This window comes from Apaloderma vittatum, unplaced genomic scaffold (assembly GCF_000703405.1).
Source record: "Apaloderma vittatum isolate BGI_N311 unplaced genomic scaffold, ASM70340v1 scaffold20027, whole genome shotgun sequence".
In the NCBI taxonomy this organism is placed as follows: Eukaryota; Metazoa; Chordata; class Aves; order Trogoniformes; family Trogonidae; genus Apaloderma; species Apaloderma vittatum.
In genome coordinates, this window is record NW_009728088.1 from 317 (window position 1) to 16,887 (window position 16,571).

Consider the following 16,571-nt stretch of genomic DNA (forward strand, 5'->3'; position numbering starts at 1 on the left):
TCTGCCATGATGTCAGAGGGAAAGAAACCCACAGTTTGTTAATTTCGCCTCCCAATCAGCCCCGGGAAGAAGGAGATCACCGGGAACAGGTAGAGATGCAAGCTTTCTCCATTTTTTTGCCTCAAACACCCTACCTCCTATATAGCTCTTTCTTTCCTCTTGATATTGTGACTCCTCGTTTGCTCCTTTACCTATTGATCACTTGGAGGTAGGGGGTGAGCCTTGTGGGGTTTTTTTGTTCTTTGTGTGTGTGTGTGTGTGTGTCTTTTTCTTTTTGTCTTTTTTTTTCTCTCTTTTTTTGACCTCTGCTTTTGATTGTAGTTGTTTCCCCCCTGTGGTCATGACGGCTTCGCACAGTGACTCTTTGGTGGTGTTGTTTGGGGCAACAGCTGGTGCATATGGGGCTAAACTGGGTTCGGATGAGAGGGAACTAATTCTCTTGGTGTGGCAAGTTGTGGATCTACACAGCAAGAAGGTATGGCTTCGACCCCCGGTCCGAGGGCGCGTTCCCCGGGCGCAGGGCGAGCAGGCTCGCCCGGCCGCTCGCCGCCTCCCCGGAGCCGTTTGTTCATTTCACAAATGCACCGAGGGCAGGGGAGGGGAGGGAGCGGGGCCCCCTGCCCGGGGGTCACTCACTCAGCGGGCTGCTCACTCGAGAAGGGCCTTTTTGCACCGTTTAAAGGGCAGAAGTAACTTTTAAAGGAAGTTTGGCCACTTCCACCCCCCCTGCCCCGTCCCCTTTAAAACATCCTTAGCTTCGAATTCGAAGATGTCTACGGAGTCCTGAAGATTTAAAACAAAAATCTGCCCTCAGTAGGCTCCAAGCATGCTGCTTTCAGGATAGCTGTCTCAGGGTAACCGTTGGACCCTTCGTGGCCTGCAGCAGGAGACTTTTTTTTTAATTAACCAATGTTTGGATAACCTTTAAGAAAATATTTACTTCCTTTAATTTTTAGGCTAATTTGCAAAGATGCTCTATTTTTTTTTCTTTCCCAAAAGCCCTATCATAAACAAAAACCTCCTAGAGATGAAGGGCTTTGATAAAACAAATATGGCTATCAATTGCATTAATAGATTCAGGAAACTGCCTTAATATTATATGATCTTCCTTTTGCAATTAACAACTCCCACAAAAATCAGTGCTAACTGCAAAAGGCGTCACATGAAAACTGGCTCGGATTCACCAAAGTCGAGAGTGTTGCCCTTCTGGGTGGGAGGGAAAGAAACCGAGGCCAGACGTTTCGATTTGTGAAATCGACAAATGCTCTTTCTTATTGCGACTGTTATCGGAAACGTGATACTGCACCTTTCTGATTTTTCTGCAGTCTGAACACATTGTTAAAATGAGCTATTTCAGTTGTTCCTCATTTTTGTCCGTAACTTCTTAAATGTTTTTAGGTAGGGACACTTCACAAATCCCTGGTGAAAGCAGACAACTTGGACTTAAGTGACCAGTGTCGTGAAGCGAGTGGTTTAACACCAGAGGGATTGGGCAAAGCTGAACCACTGGACCGGGTTCTTCAGCAGGTGAGGTGCTGCACTTGGGAGCAGGGGCTACTCAGGGTGAAGCCTGGGACAAGATTCAACTGTTTTGATAAAAGAAATTAGACTTTAATTTTGTCTTTCACTTTGAAATCACTAGCAAGATTTTGTGCTTAGTTTAACGTTATCCTAAAAGAGACCCGAACCACCCAGAATGGAAACCCCGTAAGTTTGAAACAGTTATGAGTAATACCAGAATATCTGAGCTAATGCTCCAGTCCTTGGAGGATCTGGCTTCTGATTATTTTGGTGGTTTTGCTTTATTCCAAATTTGTCTTACTCAAACCTTAAGAGTAGACTGGTAAGAGCCCTACTTACTTTAGCAGTGCTAATGAAACTTCCAAAATTCAGGTAGTATGTTTTAATCTACAGGTTGACTGCTATAATGTGTGTTAAGAAAGCTTGACCTTTTCTCATTTGTAATTCTTATGCTTTCATAAAATATTAGCTGTGCTTGTTGTGTATCCCTCTTTTCCAGGTGAGCTTAATTAGTTCAGTGGATTAGAAAGTGATCGGGAGTTTTTTCTACAGTTTCTGTATCTTGCTCTTTGGCACACTAAAACAGTAAATCTGTAGATTTGTGTGATCCTTGCAGTTCAAGAGACCTTAAGTTACCTAAAAAAGTCAAGTATGAGTAGTGTATACATATGCAGTTCCTGAAAGTTTGCTTGCTTTCACTGTCTTTCTGTATACGAAATGTGCTTGAATGGAAAAATACAATAGTGCATTTTTGTGTAACATATAAAACTGACTTTCCACACCTTGTCTGAATCATTCGTAGGTGTGTTTCAGCAAGAAACTTGCTTAGGCGGTAGAACAGGTTCATGTTGCTGTAAATTCTGGTGACACGGATAACTTGGCAGACTAGGTCCTAACCCTCTGATACTGAATGGTTAACACTTCACTCTGAAGTATCTTTGAAAATAAAAATATGTAACTTCTAAATGTCTTAAAATCTGCCTAAATTTGCTGCAGATGACATTTATTCTACTTGAACTAGTTTTGCTACAGTCCAAGACCAAGAGGTGACTTTTTTTTTTTTTTTTAAAAAGCTTCAAAATAAGCCCTGAGAAAATGTGCAGCTGCAGGTTTGATCTTGTCCCAGATCTTGCACTAAAGACATCTGGAACAGCTTAGCCTAGTACACTCTGTTTACCTCTATAACAGACACACTTTAATTATACTCAATACTTTATGAGAGATTGTATCTTACTGCCGTAAATTGCGCTGTAGGTGGGTCTGCTTTAGCAAATAAAAGGAAATACTACCTTTGTGTGTAGGTGGGTAGAGACTCCTGGAAAACAACGATTTTCTTCTTTTTTGTTTGGCGTATCTATGCAACTAAATAATGATTTTGCTATTAATTGTTGGATACCAGTTGTGAGGTGGCCTGTTCCCTCATAGGTCTTCTGGAACATGCTTTACCTAAGCTTGTCTCCCTTCCCTTTCATGTGTCCTGACTCCACGAGATTTAGGAGAGAATGAATCCATTCTCCCACGGGCAGTGGTGGCCAAAACCAAAATTTCTTATTCTGTAATAGTAGATCCTTTTCTGTGTTTTTGAAGTCCATTAGATATTTTAATTACATCATGTGTTTTTAAGAATGAGTCAGGTATTTGTCAACAGATACAGGTTTTTTTTTTTCTTAGTTGCACCTTGTGATTAGCAAAAGCACAGGTGGGTGAAGTGGTTATTTGAAAAGGAGGAGGAAAAGGAAGTATAGACTTGTACTTTGATTTGAGATAATGTTGTAGAGTATATGAGATTAGCTCTCCACACCCTGCTTGGATTGTGGTAGAAAATTTGATGCGGCAGCTGAAAATTGCTCACTTTAATGCACGTCTCAGTCGCGTAAATGAAACTTCCAGTGCCTGCTTCTGGCTTTTGTCTTGGGTTCCCAGTCTCTACATGTAGAGGGAAGTGAGAGTCACTAAGCATAAATCCATTGTAACTTTTATCCGTGCTTCAGAGGTCTCTCCCAACCTCAACCATTCTGTGATTCGTAACTGGTAAACAGTAGATGAGCTACTGTGGGTCTGGAGTTTTTCCACGGACCACAGAAGGCCTCCTTCAATTAATATTTAGTTCACTTCCCAGCAACGATAAACTGTGGTTAAGTCTTTGCTTGTAACAAGGCACTTTGAACAAATGATGCATCATTTCAATTTTACTTTGTATTTTTACAGTATTGCACCTCGCACGACTTAGTACTTGACTTTATCTTAGAAATGTTCTAAAATAGGGTTCTAATGTCGTTTTGCTGTGCTATTTTACAAAGTGAGATTCTGAAGCTCAGTGCCACCAGGTAACTGAGCCGTTTGCAGCAGTGCACGTTCTATACATTTTGCTGCAAGTTTTTAAGCACTGTACTTGCCCAGAGTAGCAAGCATTTGATTCCACAGAAGCTAGTGCATTTATAGGATCCAGCTATATTTTCTGGTGGGTGATGTGCAGTGTTTTGATAGCTGTGTTTTGGGTGGGAAGGGGAGATCCTGGTAAATACACAAATATTAGGGGAAAAGTTACCTGAAGTCATAAAATGTGCACCCTTTGGAAGCAGTCTGCTTTATGTATTTAGTTCCAAGTGGCATTAATAACTTATCTCTGTTGTTAGACCAATGATGATGAACGTGTAGCTCCTGACTGAGGTGTGTTGTTGTAGTTGCAAAATACTACTGACTAGAAAAATGTGATGTTTTTTTTAACAAAGTAGGTGGGAGATCTCTTGTTCGAGTGTGTATTTGGAACTGTCTTGAGCCTGTGATGTAAGCCTCTAAACATGCATTACCTACACTATTTACTAAAGGGAATAGGATCCTACGTTTCTTCCTGCATTACTGGGACATTCTTGCTAGGTTTCATTGTTCAGATCCTTGAATCACAGCTTATTTAGAATATTATTTATATTTTTCTAAATAAATGCTGTGGCTTTGTGGTTTCCCAATTTCTAGGCTTTTAAGTGAGAAAATTACTTTCAGGTTGCTCTCTGAAACCTTGCAGGAATGGAAGCTTGCTTTTAAAGAGCAAAACCAAGATGAACTTTGCCTTTCTCTCAGCCCCATTACCATCAAAAAGCTGACGTCTTCATGTGCTTCTCTTATTTTAGCCATGGGGCTTCTAAGTCAAAGATGGAATACTAAGTTGAAAGTGTTGCAGATTTCTTAATCCTTCCCATCCAGAAAACCTGGCTGAATCAGCATGACTTGCCTTAAGACATGTTACTTTCCTTTTGCAAGACATTATTTGCATGTCTCACTGACAAAGGATAAGTCTAAGAAGAGCTAATAATTTCGGAGAGCTGTCTGCAGTATTTAGCTGTAATTACCGTTTTACTTTGAACAATATCCATAAAAAGCGAGATGCTCTCATCAGAGCTGGGTCTGCCTTTGGACCTGTTGAAAGCATCAAGGTTTTGTCTATGGATTGACATTTAAGTATTAGAAATTGTTTGTAAGGCTGTCCTAGTCTTATTCATCTTTCATCACATTGTGCATTAATCCAATACATCAGTGATAAATTTGATTCATATTCTTACATATAGACGGACAAAGCTGGGTCTTTTTTTACCCCTCACTCTCCTAAACTATGCACAACTTGAAAACAGTGAAGGATTGCCACTTCAATAGGTGATAGCAAATTATCGGTTCACTAAAGCGTGTTTGGATGCCTATTGATCATCTATCTGAGCTGCAGGTGCAATTTATTTTCTCACATATCAACTATTTCAGCAAGAAACAAGCTGGTTAGATGAGCATTTGGAAACAAATGAGATGGGGGAAGAGGTGGAAGAACCAGTGAATTCCTCCAACCTGATAAACCGGTTACAACTTTTTTTTTTTTTTAATAGAGAAACTTGTTCTGCAGCCTCATCTTCACAAAGTGGAAGCAGAAAGTTTTCTAGGCTCACTTGCCAGCTATCACTCCTTCATTTTGTCTAAGTTATTTTTAAATTCATTTTTTTAAATATACCTTTGAACCGTCAGACTGCAGAAAATGCAGGATGGGTGGTTTTTTTGTATCCTTTTGGGGAAGGTGGATTGAGTCTCGTGGTTAGTCTTCAAACTTCATCACTAAGACTCCTTACAGAATCTGTATTTTGGAATATTTGCTGGGTCTGAGTTCTGAAGTTCTGAAGCAGGCGTTTGACAAACCTTTGGCAATTGCTACCAACCAGTCTGTTCTCAACAAATAGGGCGTAGTTTCACAAGATTTGGCTTCAGCAGTTATCTTTTTGTTGTGTCAGTAAAACTCTTTGTGAAGCTGTGCTGTAAACAGAATCGCTGAAATGAGCAGGTAGGGTGGAAACTTCTAAGCTGCTTTGCTGTCCAAGCTCACATCCCGTGAAACTACACCCTTTGGTTGTATTTTCATGATCCAACATGTTTGATGGCAATACCAGCTTAAGGTGTTTCTGCCCCCGCATGGCATTCTCATTCTCAAGCTGCAGATGTATGAGAACATTTTAGTGGCACCTTTCACTTAGGTAGGTGCTGTCACATGAACTTCCCTCACCTGAATTCTGCCAATACAGAAGTTTTGGGGCCTCATATAAAGCTGGAACAGGATGTTGTTCCGAGTTAAAAATAGTTCTGGTTCAGAGCCGTTCTGTCTGGTGTACAGTGTGGCAGAGCAGGTAGTTTTTCTGAGGGCAATCGTAGCACCGAGTGTGGACAGGCAGTGTGGGTGAAAGAAGAGGAATGTTTTAAGGCAGGCTGGCCACCAAGCAATTTATATGGTCAAAATGTGGTCTTGGTTTGGTATGAGCAGTGAGTGGTGGCGTTTTCCTGATAGACAAAATGTGGCCTTTGGGTTGTCAGGGCAGGGAAGTGATAAACTCCTGCTGTTACAGGAGGCCTGGGTGTACAGTGTGCACGTAGCCTTATGTTGGGGTTCTTACTATAGATTAGCATCTAATGGCTTCTTATGTCCATTGATAAACTTAGATGAGCGTTGGTTAAATTATGTTTGATACCCAGTATTGGAATATCATCAGTCTTTATTGTGGGGAAGTAAGGGTGTGCTAATGTTTCCTGTAGCTGCAGGCTGTTAGAGCCTGGATTTTTTTTTTCTGTAGCAAAGAAAAGGGATGGCTAGCTCTTGTTTTAGAATCCTAGTTTTAATTCTGTTGCTGATGGTATAAGGAAACTATTTTTCCTTTTACAAATCCTCCACGCTACCCAGCTCACACTGCCATATTATTGAAGCACTCAGATCTGTTCTCTCAAAACCAGAGAAGAGTCAATAGCAGGAACAATCCCTCTCTTATGTATATAATACATATATTCATGTGTACATGTATATATGTAAATCGTGTGACTGTATTTGTTGCTGGCAGCATTTATGTTCTGCTAGGTTTTGTGGAAGAGCAATAGCCTTCTCCGAAAGCTCCAATACTTTCATCTGAGTTCCTCTGTTATTCCCTTAAACCTTGCTTCGTTCCTATATTTAGGTGCATTTCACCCCAGACTGAGCAGGGAATTAGATTAAGCTGCATAGTCTTCTCTTTGCAAGCATAAAAATGTAGTCTTAGCTAGCAGGGCTATCTTTTCATAAAACTAGAAGTGCCAATATTTATTAAAACTGAATAATTTGGCACAATGGTTTGAGGATGAGCCTGAGTAGGCTGTTTATGATAGTCGATGCTAGTGCTTGTTTTGGTGAAGTTAAACAGTAACATTAAATCTCTTAGCAAGACTGGGTGGGTGAGCATACATAGGAAAATAAACTTTACTATGACCTGTCCAGGATAGTTTGAACCACCCCTGTCTTCTTCACACAGTGCACTCTTGTGTAGTGTTTGGAAACTGTATCGCTAGCACATTTGGACGTAACCAACTTGCTGTAAATAGCTACTGAAAAAGTCCTAACTAATGTCAGACTTTTCAAAAGTGGATGAGAAATAAGTGAGGAATAAAGGATTTGTGTTCTACCAATTTGACAGTAAGTATACATGCAGTACTTCTACAAGTTCTTAAGTGTTAACATGGAAGCAGCTTAGAAAAATTTGTGTGGATACTATGGATTGTCCACCAATCTCCACTGCTTCCCTGTTCCTCTGGTAGCATTTTATCAGGTTCTTCTTTGCAGCTTTTGAAAATGTTGCATGTTTCTTGGATCTCTGTGTTGGTTTACTTGGATTTTTTTCTTTTTTTCTTTTTTAAAAACAAACACCTATAAATTATATGCAGAAGAGTAGGTAGGTGGTGCCAAATGAGAGCAACATCTCTGTCAACATGTTGCAGCACTTCTTTGCTGAACAGTTGGGTTTAAGTGTGACGCATAGAAGCTGGAATTGATATTGCTAGCAAAGCAGTGTTGTGTCCAAAACTAAAAATGCTGATTGGAGATTAGTTTATTATTTTTTTAATCAACATAATGTCAGGCCTGTTTTATGGTTAAGGTGGGAACTTTCATGTGTCTTAATTAGAAACCTAAACAGTAATTCTCCCTCTTCCTCATACTTACGTCTTTGCCATCTCCTGTCTTCTCTGGAAAAGCTTTTTTTTTTCTTTTCTTTCTTTTCTTCATAATAGTTGTTGATTTGCGTAAAAACTGTGGAGATACCTTGCTAGTTTTCTTCATGATAAACTTCTGTTAGCTACACTCTTATTTCAAGAGAGAAGGAAAAATACTGATACTCTGAAAGGCAACTTCACGTGTGTATCCTACGAAGGTACTGAGTCAGACGTCATGTTTGCTCAACAAACCATTGCTGTGATAAATCTGTGTTGATGTTCTTGAAACTGTTCACAACTTACTCCAGTGTATTTCTATACAATGGCCTCTGTTCTTGCTTTGTTCAAAAAGAGCTGCTTTACTAATCTGCTCCCTAATTATTAAATCCACATGCTGTGAAGGTAGGTGTGAGTTGGGTATTGGGAATTGAAACTACATGCTCACCACTTGTGAGAAGTGAGTGACAAGACAAAACAAAAAAAAAACAACTCTGGCACTTCTCCCAAACTTCCATTTAAACTTTTAGTTTTTCTTTCCACCTGCTCCCTTTCTTTGTATAGCTGTGGTGGGCAGGGAGGGGCAAAAAGTGTTGAGAAATGGATATTGTGTTAGCACTAAAATATTGGAAAGAAATTTAAGGTTTAGATTAAGAAAGAGTTGTATTCTCTTTCACAAAAACTTGTCTCCTGTGATGGTTTTGAACAGCTGTTAGCTTCGAAGAAAAGGTTTTAGTACTAGAGCTCTAGGGCAGTCTCTGAATTATGTTATAATTCTTACTGAATTGAAATCAAAACTTAATTAGTGGTGTTTCCATGCTGGCTCTAGTTGCAGAGAAATTTTAGCATCTGCTTTAACATTACAATGAATTGCGTAGATGTTGGCGGTATGTGAAATTAAATGTATTTCCAAAAATGATGGCAGAATTATTTTTCTGATAAATAATTCTGTTGCAGTGATTTGCACTAAGAGTAAAGTAGAGCTATAGTATGCAGTCTGGAAAATAAAAATCAAAAACCGTTGTGCGGGTTTTACTCTGTAAGTAGATCTTATTGTTGATGTGTGCCCTAAAGTTATTTTAGGAGTCCTTTGCAACCAAAGAGAGATGGAAAACAATGTGTAACATATCAAACCTCTTGAATCAAATAACTACTGGATTGAAGGGGGATGTGTGAGATTGAGAACTGGAAACTACATAGAAGTCATAAGAATATGACTACAACAGGGTTTTGAGGTTTTCTTAATTTGATTCCTCCAGTGTATTAGCCCATGTTGTTTATTTTTCTTACAGCAGAATTAAACTGTTACAGGCTGAAGTTTTATTTATTGTATAGCATGTGAAATGGCGCCGTGCAAATATGAAGTGCAGAAGTAAAGTGCTGCTCTCGTACTATGCTTAAAGAACCATAGATCAGCCCCTTCTTTCTGTAAACTGAAGACACTGAGAATTGAACACGGGAAACTGTGTGACTTGTTTCACATTCCAGTCAACTCATATCGAGTCTTTTCAGTTATAATGAACTCATTTTGGAAACAAGAAGCTACCTGAAAGAGAGGCTATGGTTCTATAAGAGGAAGCAACATTTATATAATGTCACCATTAATGTCCTTGTTCTGTATTGGGCAGGTCTGAATCCTTTGGAAGGCCAAGCGTGAATTCTGATCTTACTCAGTTATGAACTGCTAAAATCTTAGAAATAATTTTTTACTCTGATTTTTCCTTTTTATCAAACATAATACATCCTGATATATGGGGTTGCTGCCCTAATCTGACTTTAATATTTCAGAGATTAAAGGCAAGCTGATTAAGGGATCTGCTTCTGATTCTCCTTTATGTTGTTGTGGAAGCATGTTCAACAAGCAAGGGAAAAATCCCCATTTCTTAAGGAGAGTAGAGCCAGTTTAAAAAGTTTGACTTTTTTGGCTGATATTTGTAAGGGTTTGAGCAAGAATCACTTGGATTCTTATATAAGCGAAGATACTTCATGGATCTCAAGGCTGGTTTTCAGGAAAGTGCATGCCTATGATATTCCTACAGTGTAAGTTTAAAGCAAAGGCAGGAATATGAGAGACTCTTGAAGAAAAGTGAATTGTGGATAATAGGCATGTCATCTCTTTACATCTCTCTGTCTGTTTACTTTCACTGGATATTACTATGAAAATAACCTGCAAAACAAGCCAATAGAAGAAAAATGCTTTGATTTTGCAGGTATTGGCTGTTCTCCTACAATTGGTTAAGCTTGCACTACAAACAATGAGGCAGTGTCGAGTAAATAGAGCAGTACCATGCATTACAGTCAATAGAGCCAGTGCTAAAGATCACATTGCTAATGAAAGTTTGTCCTTGAAACGGAGGTAAGTGGGAGTGGGGGAGGTATGGATCACTGAGAGAGTGAGCTTGGGCTTAGGGAATATTGCAGTCATGGCGTTAATTAAACCACAGGGTTGGGAAAGTATGTTCAACCTTGTCTTTCAGGCTGTAATGACTTGCTCTGTGAGTTGAACTGATAGCAAGTAGCCTGTGAGGAGTGTGAGGCACCATTGTAATTCTGCTGAAAATGTAGGCAAAAGGTTGACGGAGTATGGATTTTTTGCATTGCTAATATTCAGAGTTTCCCTTTGCTCCAAGACAGGCTTATGAATTATCTGTGCTAGCAAATGCTAAGCTGTTCTGCAAGATACGCGTATTTTTGCATTATTTTGTTGGCTTTGATAGTTAGTTGCCTCTTCTGTGCAAGTTGATTTAAGGGTGGAGACTTATTTTATCTCTGTATTTCCTTATTTAGCCTTTCCTGACACATAATATAGTAGTAAAGTCAGTTCAGAGACTGAAATTCTCATGTTGCTGGACTGGGATTCTTTATCTTACACAAGGCTAACTTCAAGTAGCTTATTTGTGGAGTACTCTGCGTATTTCAACACTCTTTTATTAAAACAGATTGTGCTTTTGAAGATAAAGGCTGTGACCTGATTGCCATGACATTTAGATGGCCTGAACTGTGGTCTTGCCTTTTATGCTTAATGCATTACCTGAATTAGATGCTGTAGATACCGTAGCTGGAAAGCATGCAAATAATCTGGTGTTGCAAACTTCCATCTAAGAAATAATTAATCAAAAACAGTCATAAAATGCTCAAGGGGCATGGCTTGGACAGATCTTTGTCTTGGCAGAAGGTTAGATTTTTGCATTCTTTCCTAGGAAGAACTTTTAGTTAGCTGTTATTTACTTTGTCACACAAGGAGCCAGACCCAATTTGAATGAGCCAAAGAAAGAAATAATGTGGAAACTTCACCCTTAAAACAGTTTATAACACTCCTCCGTCATAATAGTCTGTTTTTTGTGCTCTGCAAACTCACTGGACAGAGAAAGCATGACAGTTGATGCTCTTTTTCTGTATTTCATATTCTACTTGTTGCTGAACCATGATAAACAAACCTATTTTTGTGCAGAAAATTAGCTGTAGGGTGCCTTCACCTAAGCTTAAAATCCCTCTGTGTAATTCTGAAGGAACATGATGAATTTTAAAGTACTTATCTACATTTTGTTGAATGGAAGGATGTGATAAACTTGAAGAGTACCTTCCACTTTTCTCCCTTGAGCTCCTGCAGTTATTATAAAAGGTATGCGGCATTAGAAAATCATGCTGTGTGCCTTTCTGACTTGAGAACTCTGTGGTGACCTGTGTAATGACGAGGAGAAGGACAGGGTGCTGTTACCTCCTGGAACTTCAGCTTCCCAAGAAGCTGAATAGTTAATATTATTATTTGTGTCATTATATATAATTTCATACATGGAACAGCAGCAGAAGGAGCAGGATGTGTGGTACCTGGTTTGCTGTTGCTGGACCTCTTTTCAAGAAAGAATACAAAATGACGAGAAGATTAGTAGGTAATAAGACTCAACAAGGAAAAGACAGCCTGCAGTGCTCGAAGCTCAGTGCCACATCCTGCATCTCCTTGAGACTGAGGAGAGCAAACCTGCTCTCCAAAGCTGGAATTTGACTGATTTTAAGCAATATGTACATATCTCTCTCGAGTACATTTGTGGTGGCCATTGTGACTGGTGACTTCCTCGTGTAATACAGTTTGTAGTACCTCAGGAGGCATATGTAACTTGACTGGTTGTATTGAACACGGTTATGTTGTCTGTGACATGCTGGAAATGAAAACCATGCTTTTGTCCAGGCTAATCTTCAGTCACTAAGTAATCTTGGGCATTAACATTCAGCAGAGCACAAAATTGCTTTCTTCTTAATAGGAAATAGGAGAAAACAAACCGGCAGTATTGGTTTTGAACATTGCTGGGAAGTGGATCTGGGCTGCTTCTGTCATCTTCTACAAGTTTCCCTTGCAAAGAAATAAATTTATTTTTCACGTTTGTGCCTAAATGCTATCCAAATATGGTAAATGTTCCTGTTTTGCTAAAAGGGAAAAAAAGTTTGCTGCAGCTTGTGGCTACATTGTGGCTTACGCTTTTTTCCCCCATTTCTGTACAGCAATTTCAGTACAAGGTCACCATGTATCCATTATCAGCCATGTAGAATAGCAGTTAACAGATGAACAAAGGCAAAGGCTTACTATAGGATTCTCTGTTTAAAAAGTTACCTAGCACAATAAAGGGTTATCATAGTGGTAAATACTGCTGAAATGCAGTCTCTGCACCTCCCGGTAGCATTGACGTGCTTTAAATTCCTCCATCGCATGGGTAAGGCTGACATTATCACCAAGGTTGGAAGAGTGAAGGAGCAGAAAACTGCCCATAGTGAGAATTGTAAATAAATGCGAAACCCTCGTGGCTGTAGGGTCTGAGGCACAAAGTCTAGGTGAAAATATTTCCTGAAGATGTCATGTCACAGTACGTTGTGTGTTCAAGCTTTGTACACCAGACCTGTGGCTTGTTGCTCTTGAGACTTCTCGTGCTGTGTTAGAGCCTTTAAACCTTAAGGGAGACTTCAGAGTTGCTGGATGTTTGTTTTTCAGTGTTCCAATCTTACTTACGTTTTGGTGGCAGAAAAGTTCTGTTAATCTAATCTGGCTGCATCTCCCCTTTCCTCCTTGAAAACACGTCCTTCCCCAAAGACACATGCGTGGATACACTGGGGTGGCATTGATATAATGATCTTTAGTGTAGCAGCAGAGTAGGCAATAGAGAGAGTCCGAAGAGATCAGAGAATCGCACAATAGCTGGGGTTGGAAGGAACCTGTAGGTGTCATCTAGGCCAACTCCTGGGAGCTGCGTCAGCCAGTGCAGGCTACCAAGGACCATGTCCAGTTGTATCATGAATATCTCTAAGGATGGTGACTCTGCAGCTTCTCTGCGCAGCCTGTTTCAGTGTTTAACCACTGGGGAGTTCCTTTCAGGAGCCACACCTGCAGTATTTTCACTGTTGAAGTAGAACTTGGAGTAGAGAATCTTCAGAGAGACCTTTTAGGAGATTGTGGTTGTTTTCCATGTTTTACTTACCTGAAAGACAACAGATCGTTGTTACGTGCCCTATGCTACAAGCAAAGAATGACCCACACCAAAGACCTGAAAGACAGTCTAAAGCTCTAATGTAGTGAATTACAGAAATGTCTTAATACGTAACGATAATTATTTTAACACAAGCCAGACTGGGTATTGTACATGGTTATAAAAAGCATGGCTTTAATCAAAGCACGTGTGATGTTTGTTGCAAAGCGGCAGTATATATGATGTTAAAATAGGAAGTACGTCTTCTCATTGCTAGGAGAACTCCAATTAGGCAAGTTTAACATCTTGTTTTTAATTGACAGCTCACTTGTGGCAAGGTATGAGAGCATGCATGAGAGTGAACTCTGGTATTTCTGGTTTGAAAAGAAAGTACTTTTTGTGTTTGCTGCTGAAGTTGTTTCTACAACATAAACCACTGCTATGTATGTGTGAGTCTATAGATCTTATTACAGATTTGTTTTGGTAAATTCTATTTGATAATCTGTCTGATAGACTATGGGCTGTAGTTCTCAAACTTCATGCTAAGATTAACAAATTTGTAGACTTAAAGAAAATGTTGAGAGATACAGTGAATTGAAAATTCACAATAATTGTATAAATTTAGAAGACCTGAATTGTTACACATGCAAACATGGAAGTTCAGCTGATCTCATGAGATTTTTTTAATATAATTTGTGTCACTATAATTCTACATATGTATGTGTACACAGAGATACCTATATCTGTATGTTAGAGCTGCCTGCCTGTAGTGATTTATATGCTGCCCTATGCCTTTTTTGTAATAATTCACTACTGGAGGAGGTCTCACATAGGTAAAATAATTTGCAAGAGGGATCTAAAATAGATCTCTGCCTTCTGCTTTGCAGGGAGATGTGTACTGGTGAGAGTGGAAATTTATTCTTGATTTCTTAAAAATAAAGTGAAAAGAAAAAACCCAAACACATGTAACTGATTTTCCAGGCTTGAGCAAAGAGATGCAAGCTCAAGGGAATATAGTGGAATATATGAGCCTAGGTGAGATGAAGTAACTTTTCTTCTGAGTTATGCTTAGAAATTTTCTTTATAATAATGGCCAAAAGATGTCACTCCTGAATAAGTTTGTTTTGGTGTTTGAGGTTTTTTATGTGGGTTGTGGTTTTGTTGTTTTTTGTTTTGTTTCATATTTTAGGGTTTTTTTGGTTGGTTGGGTTGGGTTTTTTGTTTAGTGGTTTTTGGGTGGTTTTTTTGCGAAAGACTGATCTAGCATGCTAAGCCTGTTCACATTCTCTTGACAGGCTTTATCCCGTATCGAGTATCATGTCTGTCACTCATCTTAATTTTTGGCTGGACCAGGTGTGATTTGTCCTCCCACCTAAGTCTCAAGTTGGCATAGAAGTCAAAATGAGCACATTTTGATATGCTAATTTGGCAGGAACTTGATCATGTATTCCTGTATGATCGCCGGATGGTTCTCTCTGTCATGTTAATAACATGCCTGTCGATACCACTGATTTGAAACCATGTCCCCATACTGTGAGGATCATCCTTGTGCAAAGAGTATTGATAAATCTGGTAACTCATCTTTCCACTAGGGAATACTTCCCTGTCTGGCTTAAGTGTGGACTACAAACTAAGCTTCTTTCTGAATTTTTATGTTATGCAGACCTCCTTATTAAATTCAAAGCTTTGTGAATAATTTTATCTTGTCCGATGCTGTTAGCTGTGAAGGGTCAGCAGGGCTAAAGAAGGCAGAACACTGAAACTTTGTGAATCACTAAAGGAAAGGATCCCATTCTGAAGACATGCTAGGAGCTGCTGGAGGTCTGATGAGTAAGAAGCAGCCAAAATTTCTGTTATTTCTCAGAGGTGAATTAAAGAGACAATCCCCCAGAGAATCTGGGTGTTTTAGATATGCTTCAGTTGTCAGCATGGATGCATTCTGCAACTGAATTATCTCAGTATTTCATTACCATGCCAGGCATAGATACATCACAGATGCGGTGGCCTTTCTCAAGGATGAGACCTATTTTTAGTTAGGGAAATGGGAATATCCAAATAGCCAGAGGTTTATTTTAGTGCTCCGTGCATCATAGCTCTAGAAAGAGCTTAATGAGGAATCTTCTTGTTTCTGCAAGATGCACAACTTTGTTCTGTTAAGGCAACATGAAGCAGGGGTTGTGTCATTTCAGGCACTTGGGATTCATTTGCAGAAAACAGCAGCTTGTGCTGGCGTCCATCCAGCTTTGCTGCTGGCGAAACATGTCTCTTCACTCTCTTTGTACTATCGGCTACATGACCAAAATCCTGTTTAGCCAGTTTTTCAGACGGGTTCTCAGACTCTGTCCTTCCCTCTCACCACGTTTTCTGTAAGAACTGTTTTAGATTTCATGGAGGTGTATGTACAGAGCAGCTTGTTTGAGTCTTCCTCTTCTCTCCATTTGGTTTTTAATTCCAGTATCGAATTATAGAACATATTCCTTTAAATATGGAATGATTCATCAGAGCTCTACTAGACTGCTCTGGTGTAATAAGCACTGAAGGGTGGAGGGTGATGCCAGTACACTGTGGTTCTTGCAGTTGAAATGAGGGCTGGTTGCAAGATGCAAACAGTGGTAATTACACTCGGTGTAACTCGGTTGCTATGAAATGAGCAGATTAACAGGGGAGACACAGGGTGTGTGAGCTTGGTGGAGGAAGGCTTAAGGTGGGGCAGCTTTGCATTCTGAAGTGGGGGAATGCTACGGAGGGGAGCAGGAATATGAGTGACAGGAGGTGAATAGCTGAGATGGTTTTTATTAGTGGAGTGAAGGGGATGTGGATGGAATTTATGAAACGACAGAGTTGTGGACAGGTTGTTCAACATGTGAGACAGAAAAATGTAATGTAAATCTGGCACTGGTCTTAACTTGTCCTTGGCTTGCTACATGTGGGTGTATGCTGGTTCAAGGTTGTTTTTAGAGATGATTCCTGAAATTTGTAGTGCAAAAAAGGCAGCTGAAGATGTTTTATTCCACAGGAACGCTGAGTTGCTTAACTTATATGTCAATATGGTTTCATAAACACATCTGCCCTGGTTGCTTTAACTCCTTTTGATACAGGTTGTAAGTATTGGCTGGGAGATTT

At 39.7% G+C, this 16,571-nt stretch overlaps 1 protein-coding gene across 1 annotated transcript in view; it reads left to right on the top strand.

Annotated features, from left to right (window-relative positions):
- LOC104277353 (epithelial splicing regulatory protein 2) overlaps positions 1-16,571 on the top strand; it is a 43,392-nt gene continuing 26,821 nt past the window's right edge. The window contains exons 1-3 of the mRNA XM_009873963.1: positions 1-89; positions 322-475; positions 1,399-1,527. Of these exons, the coding sequence (XP_009872265.1) occupies positions 341-475; positions 1,399-1,527 (264 nt within the window). The 5' untranslated portion in view covers positions 1-89; positions 322-340. The remainder of the gene's footprint in view (positions 90-321; positions 476-1,398; positions 1,528-16,571) is intronic.